Source organism: Leptodactylus fuscus, chromosome 8 (assembly GCF_031893055.1).
Source record: "Leptodactylus fuscus isolate aLepFus1 chromosome 8, aLepFus1.hap2, whole genome shotgun sequence".
NCBI classification, from domain to species: domain Eukaryota; kingdom Metazoa; phylum Chordata; class Amphibia; order Anura; family Leptodactylidae; genus Leptodactylus; species Leptodactylus fuscus.
Genome location: NC_134272.1, coordinates 1079943 through 1098474, shown reverse-complemented (window position 1 = coordinate 1098474; position 18532 = coordinate 1079943). Strand labels below are relative to the sequence as shown.

General features: G+C 44.0%; 1 protein-coding gene across 2 annotated transcripts; it reads left to right on the top strand.

Annotated features, from left to right (window-relative positions):
• The first annotated feature begins 1817 nt into the window (after positions 1–1817).
• Positions 1818–18013, top strand: LOC142217456 (uncharacterized). Of its 2 annotated transcripts, XM_075285704.1 has the most exons (13): positions 1818–1871; positions 9841–10260; positions 10447–10484; positions 13407–13461; positions 13553–13614; positions 15024–15157; positions 16035–16131; positions 16210–16276; positions 16522–16588; positions 16688–16790; positions 17406–17522; positions 17603–17662; positions 17739–18013. In XM_075285704.1, exons 1-13 carry the CDS (start codon positions 1829–1831, stop codon positions 17826–17828), a joined length of 1353 nt encoding a protein of 450 aa, XP_075141805.1. In that variant the 5' UTR covers positions 1818–1828; the 3' UTR covers positions 17829–18013. The 2 variants fall into 2 exon arrangements, with proteins under 2 accessions (XP_075141805.1, XP_075141806.1); XM_075285705.1 differs by lacking the exon at positions 17406–17522.
• The last annotated feature ends 519 nt before the right edge of the window (positions 18014–18532 follow it).

The window sequence follows — 18532 nt, the reverse complement described above, 5'->3', positions numbered from 1 at the left end:
ACGTGTCTCCTGCGAGCTCCATCCTGCTCCTAGGACGTGTCTCCTGCGAGCTCCGTCCTGCTCCTAGGACGTGTCTCCTGCGAGCTCCGTCCTGCTCCTAGGACGTGTCTCCTGCGAGCTCCGTCCTGCTCCTAGGACGTGTCTCCTGCGAGCTCCGTCCTGCTCCTAGGACGTGTCTCCTGCGAGCTCCGTCCTGCTCCTAGGACGTGTCTCCTGCGAGCTCCGTCCTGCTCCTAGGACGTGTCTCCTGCGAGCTCCGTCCTGCTCCTAGGACGTGTCTCCTGCGAGCTCCGTCCTGCTCCTAGGACGTGTCTCCTGCGAGCTCCGTCCTGCTCCTAGGACGTGTCTCCTGCGAGCTCCGTCCTGCTCCTAGGACGTGTCTCCTGCGAGCTCCGTCCTGCTCCTAGGACGTGTCTCCTGCGAGCTCCGTCCTGCTCCTAGGACGTGTCTCCTGCGAGCTCCGTCCTGCTCCTAGGACGTGTCTCCTGCGAGCTCCGTCCTGCTCCTAGGACGTGTCTCCTGCGAGCTCCGTCCTGCTCCTAGGACGTGTCTCCTGCGAGCTCCGTCCTGCTCCTAGGACGTGTCTCCTGCGAGCTCCGTCCTGCTCCTAGGACGTGTCTCCTGCGAGCTCCGTCCTGCTCCTAGGACGTGTCTCCTGCGAGCTCCGTCCTGCTCCTAGGACGTGTCTCCTGCGAGCTCCGTCCTGCTCCTAGGACGTGTCTCCTGCGAGCTCCGTCCTGCTCCTAGGACGTGTCTCCTGCGAGCTCCGTCCTGCTCCTAGGACGTGTCTCCTGCGAGCTCCGTCCTGCTCCTAGGACGTGTCTCCTGCGAGCTCCGTCCTGCTCCTAGGACGTGTCTCCTGCGAGCTCCGTCCTGCTCCTAGGACGTGTCTCCTGCGAGCTCCGTCCTGCTCCTAGGACGTGTCTCCTGCGAGCTCCGTCCTGCTCCTAGGACGTGTCTCCTGCGAGCTCCGTCCTGCTCCTAGGACGTGTCTCCTGCGAGCTCCGTCCTGCTCCTAGGACGTGTCTCCTGCGAGCTCCGTCCTGCTCCTAGGACGTGTCTCCTGCGAGCTCCGTCCTGCTCCTTGGACGTGTCTCCTGCGAGCTCCGTCCTGCTCCTTGGACGTGTCTCCTACCAGCTCCATCCTGCTCCTAGGACGTGTCTCCTACCAGCTCCATCCTGCTCCTAGGACGTGTCTCCTGCGAGCTCCATCCTGCTCCTAGGACGTGTCTCCTGCGAGCTCCATCCTGCTCCTAGGACGTGTCTCCTACGAGCTCCATCCTGCTCCTAGGACGTGTCTCCTACCAGCTCCATCCTGCTCCTAGGACGTGTCTCCTACCAGCTCCATCCTGCTCCTAGGACGTGTCTCCTGCGAGCTCCATCCTGCTCCTAGGACGTGTCTCCTGCGAGCTCCATCCTGCTCCTAGGACGTGTCTCCTGCGAGCTCCATCCTGCTCCTAGGACGTGTCTCCTGCGAGCTCCATCCTGCTCCTAGGACGTGTCTCCTGCGAGACCTTCCAGCTGAAGCGCAGATTTCATGCACGTTATGGCCCATCGTCCTGCATAACTCCTTCTAAGAATACTATTTTTCTCCTGGAAGCTTCATCCTCCTGATAGGACTACCACTCCTCTCCTGGAAGCTCCTCCATCCTCCTGATAGGACTACCACTCCTCTCCTCCATCCTCCTGATAGGACTACCACTCCTCTCCTTCATCCTCCTGATAGGACTACCACTCCTCTCCTCCATCCTCCTGATAGGACTACCACTCCTCTCCTCCATCCTCCTGATAGGACTACCACTCCTCTCCTCCATCCTCCGTGACTGTGATGGGTGGTAATAATGTGAAGAATGCCTCGGACCCTCACAATGGTAACTATCGCTCTGCCTTTAGTCTCCCTGTATTCTCTACCCACTGTGTTGTTCTGAGATAACTATTCAGTCCTGGTGTCCGAAAGGCCTGTCATTGTAGTATTAGTCCTAGTACTCCTGATGGTTGTATTATTGATGAGTGGTATCCGTGAGGCGAGGGCTACACCATGATTTTTGGCCATGATATTACTATTACTATACTCATTACTATATTGTAGTATTACTAGTCCTATTACTATACTCAGTCCTATAGTGTAATAATACACTATAGTACTGAGTATAGTAATAGGACTAGTAGTAATACACTATAGTACCGAGTATAGTAATAGGACTAGTAATAATACACTATAGTACAGAGAATAGTAATAGGACTAGTAATAATACACTATAGTACCGAGTATAGTAATAGGACTAGTAGTAATACGCTATAGTACTGAGTATAGTAATAGGACTAGTAATAATACACTATAGTACCGAGTATAGTAATAGGACTAGTAGTAATACGCTATAGTACCGAGTATAGTAATAGGACTAGTAGTAATACAATATAATACATGTAGTAATAGGACTAGTAATAATACACTATAGTACCGAGTATAGTAATAGGACTAGTAATAATACACTATAGTACCGAGTATAGTAATAGGAGTAGTAATAATACACTATAGTACTGAGTATAGTAATAGGACTAGTAATAATACACTATAGTACCGAGTATAGTAATAGGACTAGTAGTAATACAATATAATACATGTAGTAATAGGACTAGTAGTAATACGCTATAGTACCGAGTATAGTAATAGGACTAGTAATAATACACTATAGTACCGAGTATAGTAACAAGTCTAGTAATAATACAATATAATACATGTAGTAATAGGAGTAGTAATAATACACTATAGTACCGAGTATAGTAATAGGACTAGTAGTAATACACTATAGTACTGAGTATAGTAATAGGACTAGTAATAATACAATATAATACATGTAGTAATAGGACTAGTAATAATACACTATAGTACTGAGTATAGTAATAGGACTAGTAATAATACAATATAATACATGTAGTAATAGGACTAGTAATAATACACTATAGTACAGAGTATAGTAATAGGACTAGTAATAATACACTATAGTACCGAGTATAGTAATAGGACTAGTAGTAATACACTATAGTACTGAGTATAGTAATAGGACTAGTAATAATACAATATAATACATGTAGTAATAGGACTAGTAATAATACACTATAGTACCGAGTAAAGTAATAGGACTAGTAGTAATACACTATAGTACTGAGTATAGTAATAGGACTAGTAATAATACAATATAATACATGTAGTAATAGGACTAGTAATAATACACTATAGTACTGAGTATAGTAATAGGACTAGTAATAATACAATATAATACATGTAGTAATAGGACTAGTAATAATACACTATAGTACAGAGTATAGTAATAGGACTAGTAATAATACACTATAGTACAGAGTATAGTAATAGGACTAGTAGTAATACACTATAGTACTGAGTATAGTAATAGGACTAGTAATAATACAATATAATACATGTAGTAATAGGACTAGTAATAATACACTATAGTACAGAGTATAGTAATAGGACTAGTAATAATACACTATAGTACTGAGTATAGTAATAGGACTAGTAATAATACACTATAGTACTGAGTATAGTAATAGGACTAGTAGTAATACGCTATAGTACTGAGTATAGTAATAGGACTAGTAATAATACACTATAGTACCGAGTATGGTAATAGGACTAGTAATAATACAATATAGTACCGAGTATAGTAATAGGACTAGTAATAATACACTATAGTACCGAGTATGGTAATAGGACTAGTAATAATACACTATAGTACCGAGTATAGTAATAGGACTAGTAATAATACACTATAGTACCGAGTATGGTAATAGGACTAGTAATAATACACTATAGTACTGAGTATAGTAATAGGACTAGTAATAATACACTATAGCACCGAGTATAGTAATAGGACTAGTAATAATACGCTATAGTACCGAGTATGGTAATAGGACTAGTAGTAATACGCTATAGTACTGAGTATAGTAATAGGACTAGTAATAATACACTATAGTACAGAGTATAGTAATAGGACTAGTAGTAATACGCTATAGTACAGAGTATAGTAATAGGACTAGTAATAATACACTATAGTACAGAGTATAGTAATAGGACTAGTAGTAATACGCTATAGTACTGAGTATAGTAATAGGACTAGTAATAATACACTATAGTACAGAGTATAGTAATAGGACTAGTAGTAATACGCTATAGTACTGAGTATAGTAATAGGAGTAGTAATAATACACCATAGTACTGAGTATAGTAATAGGACTAGTAATAATACACTATAGTACTGAGTATAGTAACAAGTCTCGTAATAATACAATATAATACATGTAGTAATAGGAGTAGTAATAATACACTATAGTACAGAGTATAGTAATAGGACTAGTAATAATACACTATAGTACCGAGTATAGTAATAGGACTAGTAATAATACACTATAGTACCGAGTATAGTAATAGGACTAGTAATAATACACTATAGTACTGAGTATAGTAATAGGACTAGTAATAATACAATATAATACATGTAGTAATAGGACCAGTAGTAATACACTATAGTACCGAGTATAGTAATAGGACTAGTAATAATACAGTATAGTACTGAGTATAGTAATAGGACTAGTAATAATACACTATAGTACCGAGTATAGTAATAGGACTAGTAATAATACGCTATAGTACCGAGTATAGTAATAGGACTAGTAGTAATACAATATAATACATGTAGTAATAGGACTAGTAGTAATACACTATAGTACCGAGTATGGTAATAGGACTAGTAATAATACACTTTAGTACTGAGTATAGTAATAGGACTAGTAGTAATACAATATAATACATGTAGTAATAGGACTAGTAGTAATACACTATAGTACCGAGTATGGTAATAGGACTAGTAATAATACACTATAGTACTGAGTATAGTAATAGCACTAGTAGTAATACAATATAATACATGTAGTAATAGGACTAGTAATAATACACTATAGTACAGAGTATAGTAATAGGACTAGTAATAATACACTATAGTACCGAGTATAGTAATAGGACTAGTAATAATACAATATAATACATGTAGTAATAGGACTAGTAATAATACACTATAGTACAGAGTATAGTAATAGGACTAGTAATAATACACTATAGTACCGAGTATAGTAATAGGACTAGTAATAATACACTATAGTACTGAGTATAGTAATAGGACTAGTAATAATACACTATAGTACAGAGTATGGTAATAGGACTAGTAATAATACACTATAGTACTGAGTATAGTAATAGGACTAGTAATAATACACTATAGTACTGAGTATGGTAATAGGACTAGTAATAATACACTATAGTACTGAGTATAGTAATAGGACTAGTAGTAATACAATATAATACATGTAGTAATAGGACTAGTAGTAATACACTATAGTACCGAGTATGGTAATAGGACTAGTAATAATACACTATAGTACTGAGTATAGTAATAGGACTAGTAATAATACACTATAGTACAGAGTATAGTAATAGGACTAGTAATAATACACTATAGTACCGAGTATAGTAATAGGACTAGTAGTAATACACTATAGTACAGAGTATAGTAATAGGACTAGTAGTAATACGCTATAGTACCGAGTATAGTAATAGGACTAGTAATAATACACTATAGTACTGAGTATAGTAATAGGACTAGTAGTAATACAATATAATACATGTAGTAATAGGACTAGTAATAATACACTATAGTACTGAGTATAGTAATAGGACTAGTAATAATACACTATAGTACCCAGTATAGTAATAGGACTAGTAGTAATACACTATAGTACTGAGTATAGTAATAGGACTAGTAGTAATACACTATAGTACTGAGTATAGTAACAAGTCTAGTAATAATACAATATAATACATGTAGTAATAGGACTAGTAATAATACACTATAGTACTGAGTATAGTAATAGGACTAGTAATAATACACTATAGTATCCAGTATAGTAATAGGACTAGTAATAATACACTATAGTACCGAGTATAGTAATAGGACTAGTAGTAATACACTATAGTACCGAGTATAGTAATAGGACTAGTAATAATACACTATAGTACCGAGTATAGTAATAGGACTAGTAATAATACAATATAATACATGTAGTAATAGGAGTAGTAATAATACACTATAGTACCGAGTATGGTAATAGGACTAGTAATAATACACTTTAGTACTGAGTATAGTAATAGGACTAGTAGTAATACAATATAATACATGTAGTAATAGGACTAGTAGTAATACACTATAGTACAGAGTATAGTAATAGGACTAGTAATAATACACTATAGTACCGAGTATAGTAATAGGACTAGTAATAATACAATATAATACATGTAGTAATAGGACTAGTAATAATACACTATAGTACTGAGTATAGTAATAGGACTAGTAATAATACACTATAGTATCCAGTATAGTAATAGGACTAGTAATAATACACTATAGTACCGAGTATAGTAATAGGACTAGTAGTAATACACTATAGTACAGAGTATAGTAATAGGACTAGTAATAATACACTATAGTACCGAGTATAGTAATAGGACTAGTAATAATACAATATAATACATGTAGTAATAGGACTAGTAATAATACACTATAGTACAGAGTATAGTAATAGGACTAGTAATAATACACTATAGTACCGAGTATAGTAATAGGACTAGTAATAATACACTATAGTACTGAGTATAGTAATAGGACTAGTAATAATACACTATAGTACAGAGTATGGTAATAGGACTAGTAATAATACACTATAGTACTGAGTATAGTAATAGGACTAGTAATAATACACTATAGTACTGAGTATGGTAATAGGACTAGTAATAATACACTATAGTACTGAGTATAGTAATAGGACTAGTAGTAATACAATATAATACATGTAGTAATAGGACTAGTAGTAATACACTATAGTACCGAGTATGGTAATAGGACTAGTAATAATACACTATAGTACTGAGTATAGTAATAGGACTAGTAATAATACACTATAGTACAGAGTATAGTAATAGGACTAGTAATAATACACTATAGTACCGAGTATAGTAATAGGACTAGTAGTAATACACTATAGTACAGAGTATAGTAATAGGACTAGTAGTAATACGCTATAGTACCGAGTATAGTAATAGGACTAGTAATAATACACTATAGTACTGAGTATAGTAATAGGACTAGTAGTAATACAATATAATACATGTAGTAATAGGACTAGTAGTAATACACTATAGTACCGAGTATAGTAATAGGACTAGTAGTAATACACTATAGTACTGAGTATAGTAATAGGACTAGTAGTAATACACTATAGTACTGAGTATAGTAATAGGACTAGTAGTAATACGCTATAGTACCGAGTATAGTAATAGGACTAGTAATAATACACTATAGTACTGAGTATAGTAACAAGTCTAGTAATAATACAATATAATACATGTAGTAATAGGACTAGTAATAATACACTATAGTACTGAGTATAGTAATAGGACTAGTAATAATACACTATAGTACCCAGTATAGTAATAGGACTAGTAGTAATACACTATAGTACTGAGTATAGTAATAGGACTAGTAGTAATACACTATAGTACTGAGTATAGTAACAAGTCTAGTAATAATACAATATAATACATGTAGTAATAGGACTAGTAATAATACACTATAGTACTGAGTATAGTAATAGGACTAGTAATAATACACTATAGTATCCAGTATAGTAATAGGACTAGTAATAATACACTATAGTACCGAGTATAGTAATAGGACTAGTAGTAATACACTATAGTACCGAGTATAGTAATAGGACTAGTAATAATACACTATAGTACCGAGTATAGTAATAGGACTAGTAATAATACAATATAATACATGTAGTAATAGGAGTAGTAATAATACACTATAGTACCGAGTATAGTAATAGGACTAGTAATAATACAATATAATACATGTAGTAATAGGAGTAGTAATAATACACTATAGTACAGAGTATAGTAATAGGACTAGTAATAATACACTATAGTACCGAGTATAGTAATAGGACTAGTAATAATACACTATAGTACCGAGTATAGTAATAGGACTAGTAGTAATACGCTATAGTACCGAGTATGGTAATAGGACTAGTAATAATACACTATAGTACCGAGTATAGTAATAGGACTAGTAATAATACAATATAATACATGTAGTAATAGGACTAGTAATAATACACTATAGTACTGAGTATAGTAATAGGACTAGTAATAATACACTATAGTATAGAGTATAGTAATAGGACTAGTAGTAATACGCTATAGTACCGAGTATGGTAATAGGACTAGTAATAATACACTATAGTACCGAGTATAGTAATAGGACTAGTAGTAATACGCTATAGTACCGAGTATGGTAATAGGACTAGTAATAATACACTATAGTACCGAGTATAGTAATAGGACTAGTAGTAATACGCTATAGTACCGAGTATAGTAATAGGACTAGTAATAATACACTATAGTACCCAGTATAGTAATAGGACTAGTAGTAATACGCTATAGTACCGAGTATGGTAATAGGACTAGTAATAATACACTATATTACCGAGTATAGTAATAGGACTAGTAATAATACACTATATTACCGAGTATAGTAATAGGACTAGTAATAATACACTATATTACCGAGTATGGTAATAGGACTAGTAATAATACACTATAGTACTGAGTATAGTAATAGGACTAGTAATAATACACTATATTACCGAGTATAGTAATAGGACTAGTAATAATACACTATATTACCGAGTATAGTAATAGGACTAGTAATAATACACTATATTACCGAGTATGGTAATAGGACTAGTAATAATACACTATATTACCGAGTATAGTAATAGGACTAGTAATAATACACTATATTACCGAGTATGGTAATAGGACTAGTAATAATACACTATAGTACCGAGTATAGTAATAGGACTAGTAATAATACACTATAGCACCGAGTATAGTAATAGGACTAGTAATAATACGCTATAGTACCGAGTATGGTAATAGGACTAGTAGTAATACGCTATAGTACTGAGTATAGTAATAGGACTAGTAATAATACACTATAGTACTGAGTATAGTAATAGGACTAGTAGTAATACAATATAATACCGAGTATAGTAATAGGACTAGTAGTAATACACTATAGTACCGAGTATAGTAATAGGACTAGTAATAATACACTATAGTACTGAGTATAGTAATAGGACTAGTAGTAATACAATATAATACATGTAGTAATAGGACTAGTAACACAATATTATAGTATTCGTAGTATTCCAGTGTCCTAGTAATTAGTTGCCGCAGTAATTAGCCTGTAATTAGTAATACTTGTACTGTATAATATTTGCAGTATTTCCTCGTGACATTTCGCCGCTCTCGTCCGTTCATATTTCCATTTCTTGGCTCCAGAGGGCTAGAATATGAAGGAGAATCTCCGGTGAAATCCTCATGAATTTGTCTTGCTTGTCGGCCGTCTGTAGGTTGCTCAGGATGACGGTCACACAGAGATAGCGCCTCCCTTGTTTGTGGCTATGACTGGTATTGTAGATTATAACGCCATTGAAGTGATGTAGGGGCGAGCTGTTCTACCATATACAGGCTGTGGGCAGGGGGGGGCGCTGTCTCTTGGTGTAAGTGGCCATGTTCTTCTGGGTACATTACATGTGGGTTCTGTCTCGGTAAGTTCTAGATGACATTGTCTTTCCTTCCGGAAGTTCTAGATACTTTGTTCTTGTAAACGTTTTGCTTAGTTCTGAATGTTGTGTCCACAGATCCTACGGCGAGTCCGGTGTCACCATCACACTACAAGCTTCATCAGTCCCCAACAGCCTCCCCCACAGCAGACATGTTCTGCACACCCATAAGCGGCCCTGAGACAAGGCCCACACCCATGGACACAGGCCCTTCCCCTGAAGAGCGAAGCCCCACCCACGACGAACCTAGGAGTATGGATGGTTGGGGTGCTCCTTTTGGTCGGGCAATGACAAGAATCCAGAGAGTGGCCTCTGCTTTGGATGAGATGCACAGTCAGCTGCAAGGCCTTCTAATTCCAGGAAACAGCTCTGAGGGGCCCCGAATCTTGGATTCAGCTCTGGGGTGGGAGGCTCGGCTAGCAGAAGTGAGGAAAGACCTGAGGGGAGGCTTACGGGAATTGGGTGACCTGAGGAACCAGTATGAAGCCCGGAGTGCAGGTACGACTAGTAGTGTCCTCCATCTGTAGACACCCACATTGGGGGCCCTACGTATATGACAAAACGAGTCAGAAGGGCGGAGTAAAGGGTCTGTGCCCCCCCCCCCAAATCTCTCCTGTGGGATTGTTATAGCCAATAATACAACAATCATCCGCACATCCTTCTAAGTCTGTCTCTATCTTACAGGTTTAGGAACAGAAAACATGAAGTCCACAGACACTCAGGTGAGATGGCCAATAAGTAGTGAGCCGGCCTGTGACTACTGAGACGACTAACAAGTAGTGAGCCGGCCTGCGACTACTGAGACGACTAACAAGTAGTGAGCCGGCCTGCGACTACTGAGACGACTAACAAGTAGTGAGCCGGCCTGCGACTACTGAGACGACTAACAAGTAGTAAGCCGGCCTGTGACTACTGAGACGACTAACAAGTAGTGAGCCGGCCTGTGACTACTGAGACGACTAACAAGTAGTGAGCCGGCCTGTGACTACTGAGACGACTAACAAGTAGTGAGCCGGCCTGTGACTACTGATACGACTAACAAGTAGTGAGCCGGCCTGCGACTACTGAGACGACTAACAAGTAGTAAGCTGGCCTGTGACTACTGAGACGACTAACAAGTAGTAAGCTGGCCTGTGACTACTGAGACGACTAACAAGTAGTGAGCCGGCCTGCGACTACTGAGACGACTAACAAGTAGTAAGCTGGCCTGTGACTACTGAGACGACTAACAAGTAGTGAGCCGGCCTGTGACTACTGAGACGATATACAAGTAGTGAGCCGGCCTGTGACTACTGAGACGATATACAAGTAGTGAGCCGGCCTGTGACTACTGAGACGACTAACAAGTAGTGAGCCGGCCTGTGACTACTGAGACGATATACAAGTAGTGAGCCGGCCTGCGACTACTGAGACGACTAACAAGTAGTGAGCCGGCCTGTGACTACTGAGACGACTAACAAGTAGTGAGCCGGCCTGCGACTACTGAGACGACTAACAAGTAGTGAGCCGGCCTGTGACTACTGAGACGATATACAAGTAGTGAGCCGGCCTGTGACTACTGAGACGATATACAAGTAGTGAGCCGGCCTGTGACTACTGAGACGACTAACAAGTAGTGAGCCGGCCTGTGACTACTGAGACGATATACAAGTAGTGAGCCGGCCTGCGACTACTGAGACGACTAACAAGTAGTGAGCCGGCCTGTGACTACTGAGACGACTAACAAGTAGTGAGCCGGCCTGCGACTACTGAGACGACTAACACGTAGTGAGCCGGCCTGCGACTACTGAGACGACTAACAAGTAGTGAGCCGGCCTGTGACTACTGAGACGATATACAAGTAGTGAGCCGGCCTGTGACTACTGAGACGACTAACAAGTAGTGAGCCGGCCTGTGACTACTGAGACGATATACAAGTAGTGAGCCGGCCTGCGACTACTGAGACGACTAACAAGTAGTGAGCCGGCCTGCGACTACTGAGACGACTAACAAGTAGTGAGCCGGCCTGCGACTACTGAGACGACTAACACGTAGTGAGCCGGCCTGCGACTACTGAGACGACTAACAAGTAGTGAGCCGGCCTGCGACTACTGAGACGACTAACACGTAGTGAGCCGGCCTGTGACTACTGAGACGACTAACAAGTAGTGAGCCGGCCTGTGACTACTGAGACGATATACAAGTAGTGAGTCGGCCTGAGACTACTGAGACGACTAACACGTAGTGAGCCGGCCTGCGACTACTGAGACGACTAACAAGTAGTGAGCCGGCCTGCGATTACTGAGACGACTAACACGTAGTGAGCCGGCCTGTGACTACTGAGACGACTAACAAGTAGTGAGCCGGCCTGTGACTACTGAGACGAATAACAAGTAGTGAGCCGGCCTGTGACTACTGAGACGACTAACAAGTAGTGACCCGGCCTGCGACTACTGAGACGATATACAAGTAGTGAGCCGGGCTGTAACTACTGAGACGATATACAAGTAGTGAGCCGGCCTGCAACTACTGAGACGACTAACAAGTAGTGAACTGGCCTGTGACTACTGAGACGACTAACAAGTAGTGAGCCGGCCTGTGACTACTGAAACGACTAACAAGTAGTGAGCTGGCCTGTGACTACTGATACGACTAACAAGTAGTGAGCCGGCCTGTGACTACTGAGACGATATACAAGTAGTGAGCCGGCCTGTGACTACTGAGACGACTAACAAGTAGTAAGCTGGCCTGTGACTACTGAGACGATATACAAGTAGTGAGCCGGCCTGTGACTACTGAGATGACTAACAAGTAGTGAGCCGGCCTGCGATTACTGAGACGACTAACACGTAGTGAGCCGGCCTGTGACTACTGAGACGACTAACAAGTAGTGAGCCGGCCTGTGACTACTGAGACGAATAACAAGTAGTGAGCCGGCCTGTGACTACTGAGACGACTAACAAGTAGTGACCCGGCCTGTGACTACTGAGACGATATACAAGTAGTGAGCCGGCCTGCGACTACTGAGACGACTAACAAGTAGTGAGCCGGCCTGCGACTACTGAGACGACTAACAAGTAGTGAGCCAGCCTGTGACTACTGAGACGACTAACACGTAGTGAGCCGGCCTGCGACTACTGAGACGAATAACAAGTAGTGAGCCGGCCTGTGACTACTGAGACGATATACAAGTAGTGAGCCGGCCTGTGACTACTGAGACGATATACAAGTAGTGAGCCGGCCTGTGACTACTGAGACGATATACAAGTAGTGAGCCGGCCTGCGACTACTGAGACGACTAACAAGTAGTGAGCCGGCCTGTGACTACTGAGACGACTAACAAGTAGTGAGCCGGCCTGTGACTACTGAGACGACTAACAAGTAGTGAGCCGGCCTGTGACTACTGAGATGACCCACAAATAGTGAGTGGCCTGTGATTACTAAGATGGCTGACAAGTAGTGAAATGGCTTATGACTACTAATACAACCAAAGACTAGTGAGACCGCCTCTGAGTTCCGAGACACCCTCAAACAGTGAGATGACTTATGGCTACTGACTCGGGCCACAAGAGGTGATAAACCACAACATTTGACAGCATGAACGTGTGCGGCCAATTCAGGCAGGTGACTGCAGAGACAGAATAAGTGTCAGTCTGATTTCACAGGAAAACAGGAGAGCGCTGGAATCTGAGGAGAGGATAGAGAGGAAGCGGCTGCGGGGTAAGTACATGGAGGTAATAGTCTGCAGGGAGTGTAGTGCGATGCTCTGTGGTGACACTGCCGTACTCAGTGCTGCTCTGCTCCCTCACAGATCGCGTCTATCAGTTACAGAAAGAAAACGTGAAATTAACAGAGAGAATCATCGAGCTGCAGGTGAGACCTCCTCCGTGTACGTCTACTCTGCGCCTCTCCACCGCGTACGTCTACTCTGCGCCTCTCCACCGCGTACGTCTACTCTGCGCCTCTCCACCGCCTACGTCTACTCTGCGCCTCTCCACCGCCTACGTCTACTCTGCGCCTCTCCACCGCCTACGTCTACTCTGCGCCTCTCCACCGCCTACGTCTACTCTGCGCCTCTCCACCGCCTACGTCTACTCTGCGCCTCTCCACCGCGTACGTCTACTCTGCGCCTCTACACCGCCTACGTCTACTCTGCGCCTCTCCACCGCGTACGTCTACTCTGCGCCTCTCCACCGCGTACGTCTACTCTGCGCCTCTCCACCGCCTACGTCTACTCTGCGCCTCTCCACCGCCTACGTCTACTCTGCGCCTCTCCACCGCCTACGTCTACTCTGCGCCTCTCCACCGCGTACGTCTACTCTGCGCCTCTCCTCCGCGTACGTCTACTCTGCGCGTCTCCACCGCGTACGTCTACTCTGCGCCTCTCCACCGTGTACGTCTACTCTGCTCGTCTCCACTGTGTACGTCTACTCTGCGCCTCTCCACCGTGTACGTCTACTCTGCGCCTCTCCACCGTGCACGTCTACTCTGCGCCTCTCCACCGTGCACGTCTACTCTGCGCGTCTCCATCGCGTACTTCTACTCTGCGCGTCTCCGCCGCGTACGTCTACTCTGCGCCTCTCCGCCGCGTACGTCTACTCTGCGCGTCTCCGCCGCGTACTTCTACTCTGCGCGTCTCCGCCGCGTACTTCTACTCTGCGCGTCTCCGCCGCGTACTTCTACTCTGCGCGTCTCCGCCGCGTACTTCTACTCTGCGCATCTCCGCCATGTACGTCTACTCTGCGCGTCTCCACCACATGTATCTTTGAGTCATCTATCGCCTCAAGTATCTCTCCACCTGGAGTATCTCCATCTCATTTTTCTCCACCTCATGTCTCTCTTGGTCATGGGCCTCCACCTCCTGTCTCTCTTGACCATGGGCCTCCACCTCCTGTCTCTCTTGGCCATGGGCCTCCACCTCCTGTCTCTCTTGGTCATGGGCCTCCACCTCCTGTCTCTCTTGGTCATGGGCCTCCACCTCCTGTCTCTCTTGGTCATGGGCCTCCACCTCTTGTCTCTCTTGGTCATGGGCCTCCACCTCCTGTCTCTCTTGGCCATGGGCCTCCACCTCCTGTCTCTCTTGGTCATGGGCCTCCACCTCCTGTATCTCTACCATGTATTGTTCTTCGTTGAAAGCCTTGACCTCAGATAGCTCTTTTTTTATCTCTTCCTTTTGCGCCTCCATCTTGTTTGTCACCTTATGTATCTCCACATCACCTCTACACTCTGCAATGTACATCAGTCTATCTTTGTCCATTACTGTCTTCATATTATCTTTACAGGGTGAAGTTCAAGACCTCAACCTGCTGCAGTCGGATCTCCGCACAGCTGTCTCTGTAGCTGAGAGATTTAGAGAGGAGGCCCAAGAAAAACTGGAGATATGTCAGCGAGAAAACCAGAGAATGAGAAGCAAAGGGTAAGAGGCATCTAAGACCAGAACCTGGCTCTCAGAATTAAGGATGGTCCTGAATTCTTTGGTGATGTTCACACAACTCTGGGTAATGGGCAGTGGTGGATTCTGGTGCCAGACTGACCTGCCCAGGCTCCAGCACAATAATGATCTAGTAGAAGACACTCGAGCAAAGAGTACTATGGTCAGTTTCCTAGAGGTTGTTGTACTGTGAGCCCTCACAATTCTTGAATCTGATGGGCTCAGAGAACCTTACCTGTGACACTGTGAGCTGGTAACATGGCTCTGGATTGTGACAGACCTCTCTGTGGTGGATACATGGCTCTCGGGAGTGGTGGGTCCCACCATGATGGTCACATGACTCTGGATAGCGGCAGACCTCTCTGTGGTGGATACATGGCTCTCGGGAGTGGTGGATCCCACCATGATGGTCACATGGCTCTGGATTGTGACAGACCTCTCTGTGGTGGATACATGGCTCTCGGGAGTGGTGGGTCCCACCATGATGGTCACATGACTCTGGATAGCGGCAGACCTCTCTGTGGTGGATACATGGCTCTCGGGAGTGGTGGATCCCACCATGATGGTCACATGGCTCTGGATTGTGGCAGACCTCTCTGTGGTGGATACATGGCTCTCGGGAGTGGTGGGTCCCACCATGATGGTCACATGGCTCTGGATTGTGGCAGACCTCTCTGTGGTGGATACATGGCTCTCGGGAGTGGTGGATCCCACCATGATGGTCACATGGCTCTGGATGGTCGTCACTCCCTCCATGATCACTGTATGACTGGCTCATGGTAGGTGGTGGGTCAGACACATGGAGGAGATAACAGAGCAATGGTGATGTGTGGTGAAGGCAAGTTGTTTTCTTTTCATATAGCTCTGACTCTGTGGATTGGGCAGACAGCTCCACCGTCAATGGTTCTCTTCAGGGATATCGCAGCCTTCCTCGAGGAGTCATTCTGTCCTCCATGCGGGTAAGTGGACTGTTCACATTATGTTTGGGGCTTGGCCTTTAACATATTCACTTGCTATTATCTGAACTCTCCTTGCAGGAGCCAATCCTAAAGTCGAGCAGCCTCATGAGCGTGCCCCCTGGCAGTTCCCTGGCCCAGGATTCAGGTGAGACGCGACTTGCCACTGAAAAGTCTGTGCAACATCAGAGGTGTCTGAGTGGTTTCTGCAGGGATCACTTGTCTACACGTCTGAGGAAGCTGCTCACTCGTCTTCCTCAGTAAGATGTCCCGTAGGAGCCATCAGCCAATCCCGCATTCTGGTCAATGAAGCTTTGGCTAAATCTTTTCACACTGTGTAATGATAAGACTTGTTGTCCTCTAACCCTCATCATTTCATGTCTCCATGGTCAGAAGCTGCAGCATCCCGCAAAGAGAGGAGAGGGAGCCTGGAAACATTATTAAACCAGTCGAAAGCCACGTGAGTGACGCGCATCTCTGTGCATGCAGGACCTGCGCCACACACCCTGAAGGCGGCTGCCATGGTAGGTCGGCTCTGATGTTTATTATATTTACACAGGGAGAACTTGACTGAAGACTCGGGGTCCTTTTTCCGTCGTTATGGAGGTTCAAAAAGAGGAGTGTTCCTGCGCTGGGCTCAAGACCGCACCTGTGGGTATAAGGTGGGTGCAAAGAGGAACGTCACCAGTACCCCCACCTGACACATATACTCACCTCTAGAAGTCCCAGCATCATTGGGGAGATGAAAATATAGTCCAGCTTCTGTCCTACTGGAAATGGTATTGGACTTATCACCTGCCGGTTACATCAGCAGGAGGGATCACCCGTCAGTTATGTCAGCAGGAGGGATCACCCGTCGGTTATGTCAGCAGGAGGGCTCACCCGTCAGTTATGTCAGCAGGAGGGATCACCCGTCGGTTATATCAGCAGGAGGGATCACCTATCGGTTATATCAGCAGGAGGGATCACCCGTCGGTTATATCAGCAGGAGGGATCACCTATCAGTTATATCAGCAGGAGGGATCATCCGTCGGTTATATCAGCAGGAGGGATCACCTATCGGTTATATCAGCAGGAGGGATCACCCGTCGGTTATATCAGCAGGAGGGATCACCTATCAGTTATATCAGCAGGAGGGATCACCCGTCGGTTATATCAGCAGGAGGGATCACCTATCGGTTATATCAGCAGGAGGGATCACCTGTTGGTTATATCAGCAGGAGGGATAACTGACACTCCCGCCTTTCAGCAGATATTTATAGTTGTATGTATTGCAGCATGTGGTTATCACAAACTTCAGCACCTCCTGGGTGGACGGCATGGCACTGTGTGCTCTCCTGCACTCCTACCTCCCACAGAGTATTCCATATTCACAGCTCCGCCCTCTGGAGAAGGTAGGCAGCCATCACTGTGCCATCTGACCAGGATTAGGACAATCAACTGCTTCTCACTGACATTAAACTCTATCTTACAGAGGAAGAACCTCCAGTTGGCATTCCAGGTGGCTGAGACTGCGGGGATCCCCTCGTTGCTGGTAATCGCTCGCCCATGTACCCCGGTGTCTGCCTTCTCCTCTGTCTGCGTGACTGACACCTGGTTCTCTCTTGTAGACCATTGACCACATGCTCCAGACACAAGGACCAGACTGGCAGAAAGTTCTTCTCTACGTTGAGTCCATTTACCAGAAATTTGAGGCCTGAATTTTCCAAGTTATATCCTGGGACTGACAACCTCCTATACTGCGCTGCTGTTGGCGGAGGCCATGACCGTCATCTCCAGTCTGTTACATGGATTCTGCTCATCCTAATGGGGTCCTGCCTTGTGAGGCCACCAGCTCCGGACAGAGGATGTGTAGACCACCAATGGAACTGGCTTTATTACTGGACTGGCTACAATGAAGTCACTGCCAAATAAAACACATAAAACCCGGTGGCGCCCTCTGCTGGTCTATTATTACTTGTAGTTTCCAAATACCCCACAACTCCCATCAGATATACTACAAATCCCAGCAGGTTCCAGGAGTGTCAGGAGCAGCCCCCTGTCTGTTACCCTGTGATTGCCGACGCTCCCCGCACCATAGACTTGTCACTCCAGGCCCACAGATCCTTGCTAAACTGGTTATTCCTGTCCGTCATGGTCGGCCCAGAGCTCAGGCAGATCCAGACACAGTCTGAGTGGTTGGCAGGTAGCAGCGTTTCAGTGTGCCAGTCTCCATCACGTCATATGACCCCAGGTGACTATCCAAGACGTGCAACCACAAGGTACAGCTCTCGCCCCTGCTCACACTGTACACTGCTGACTTTAGGCACAACTCCTCCAGCCGTTACTTACAGAAGTCCTCCGATGTCTCTACAATAGGCGACCTCACCACAGACGGGGGCGACAGCGAGTACAGAGACTTATA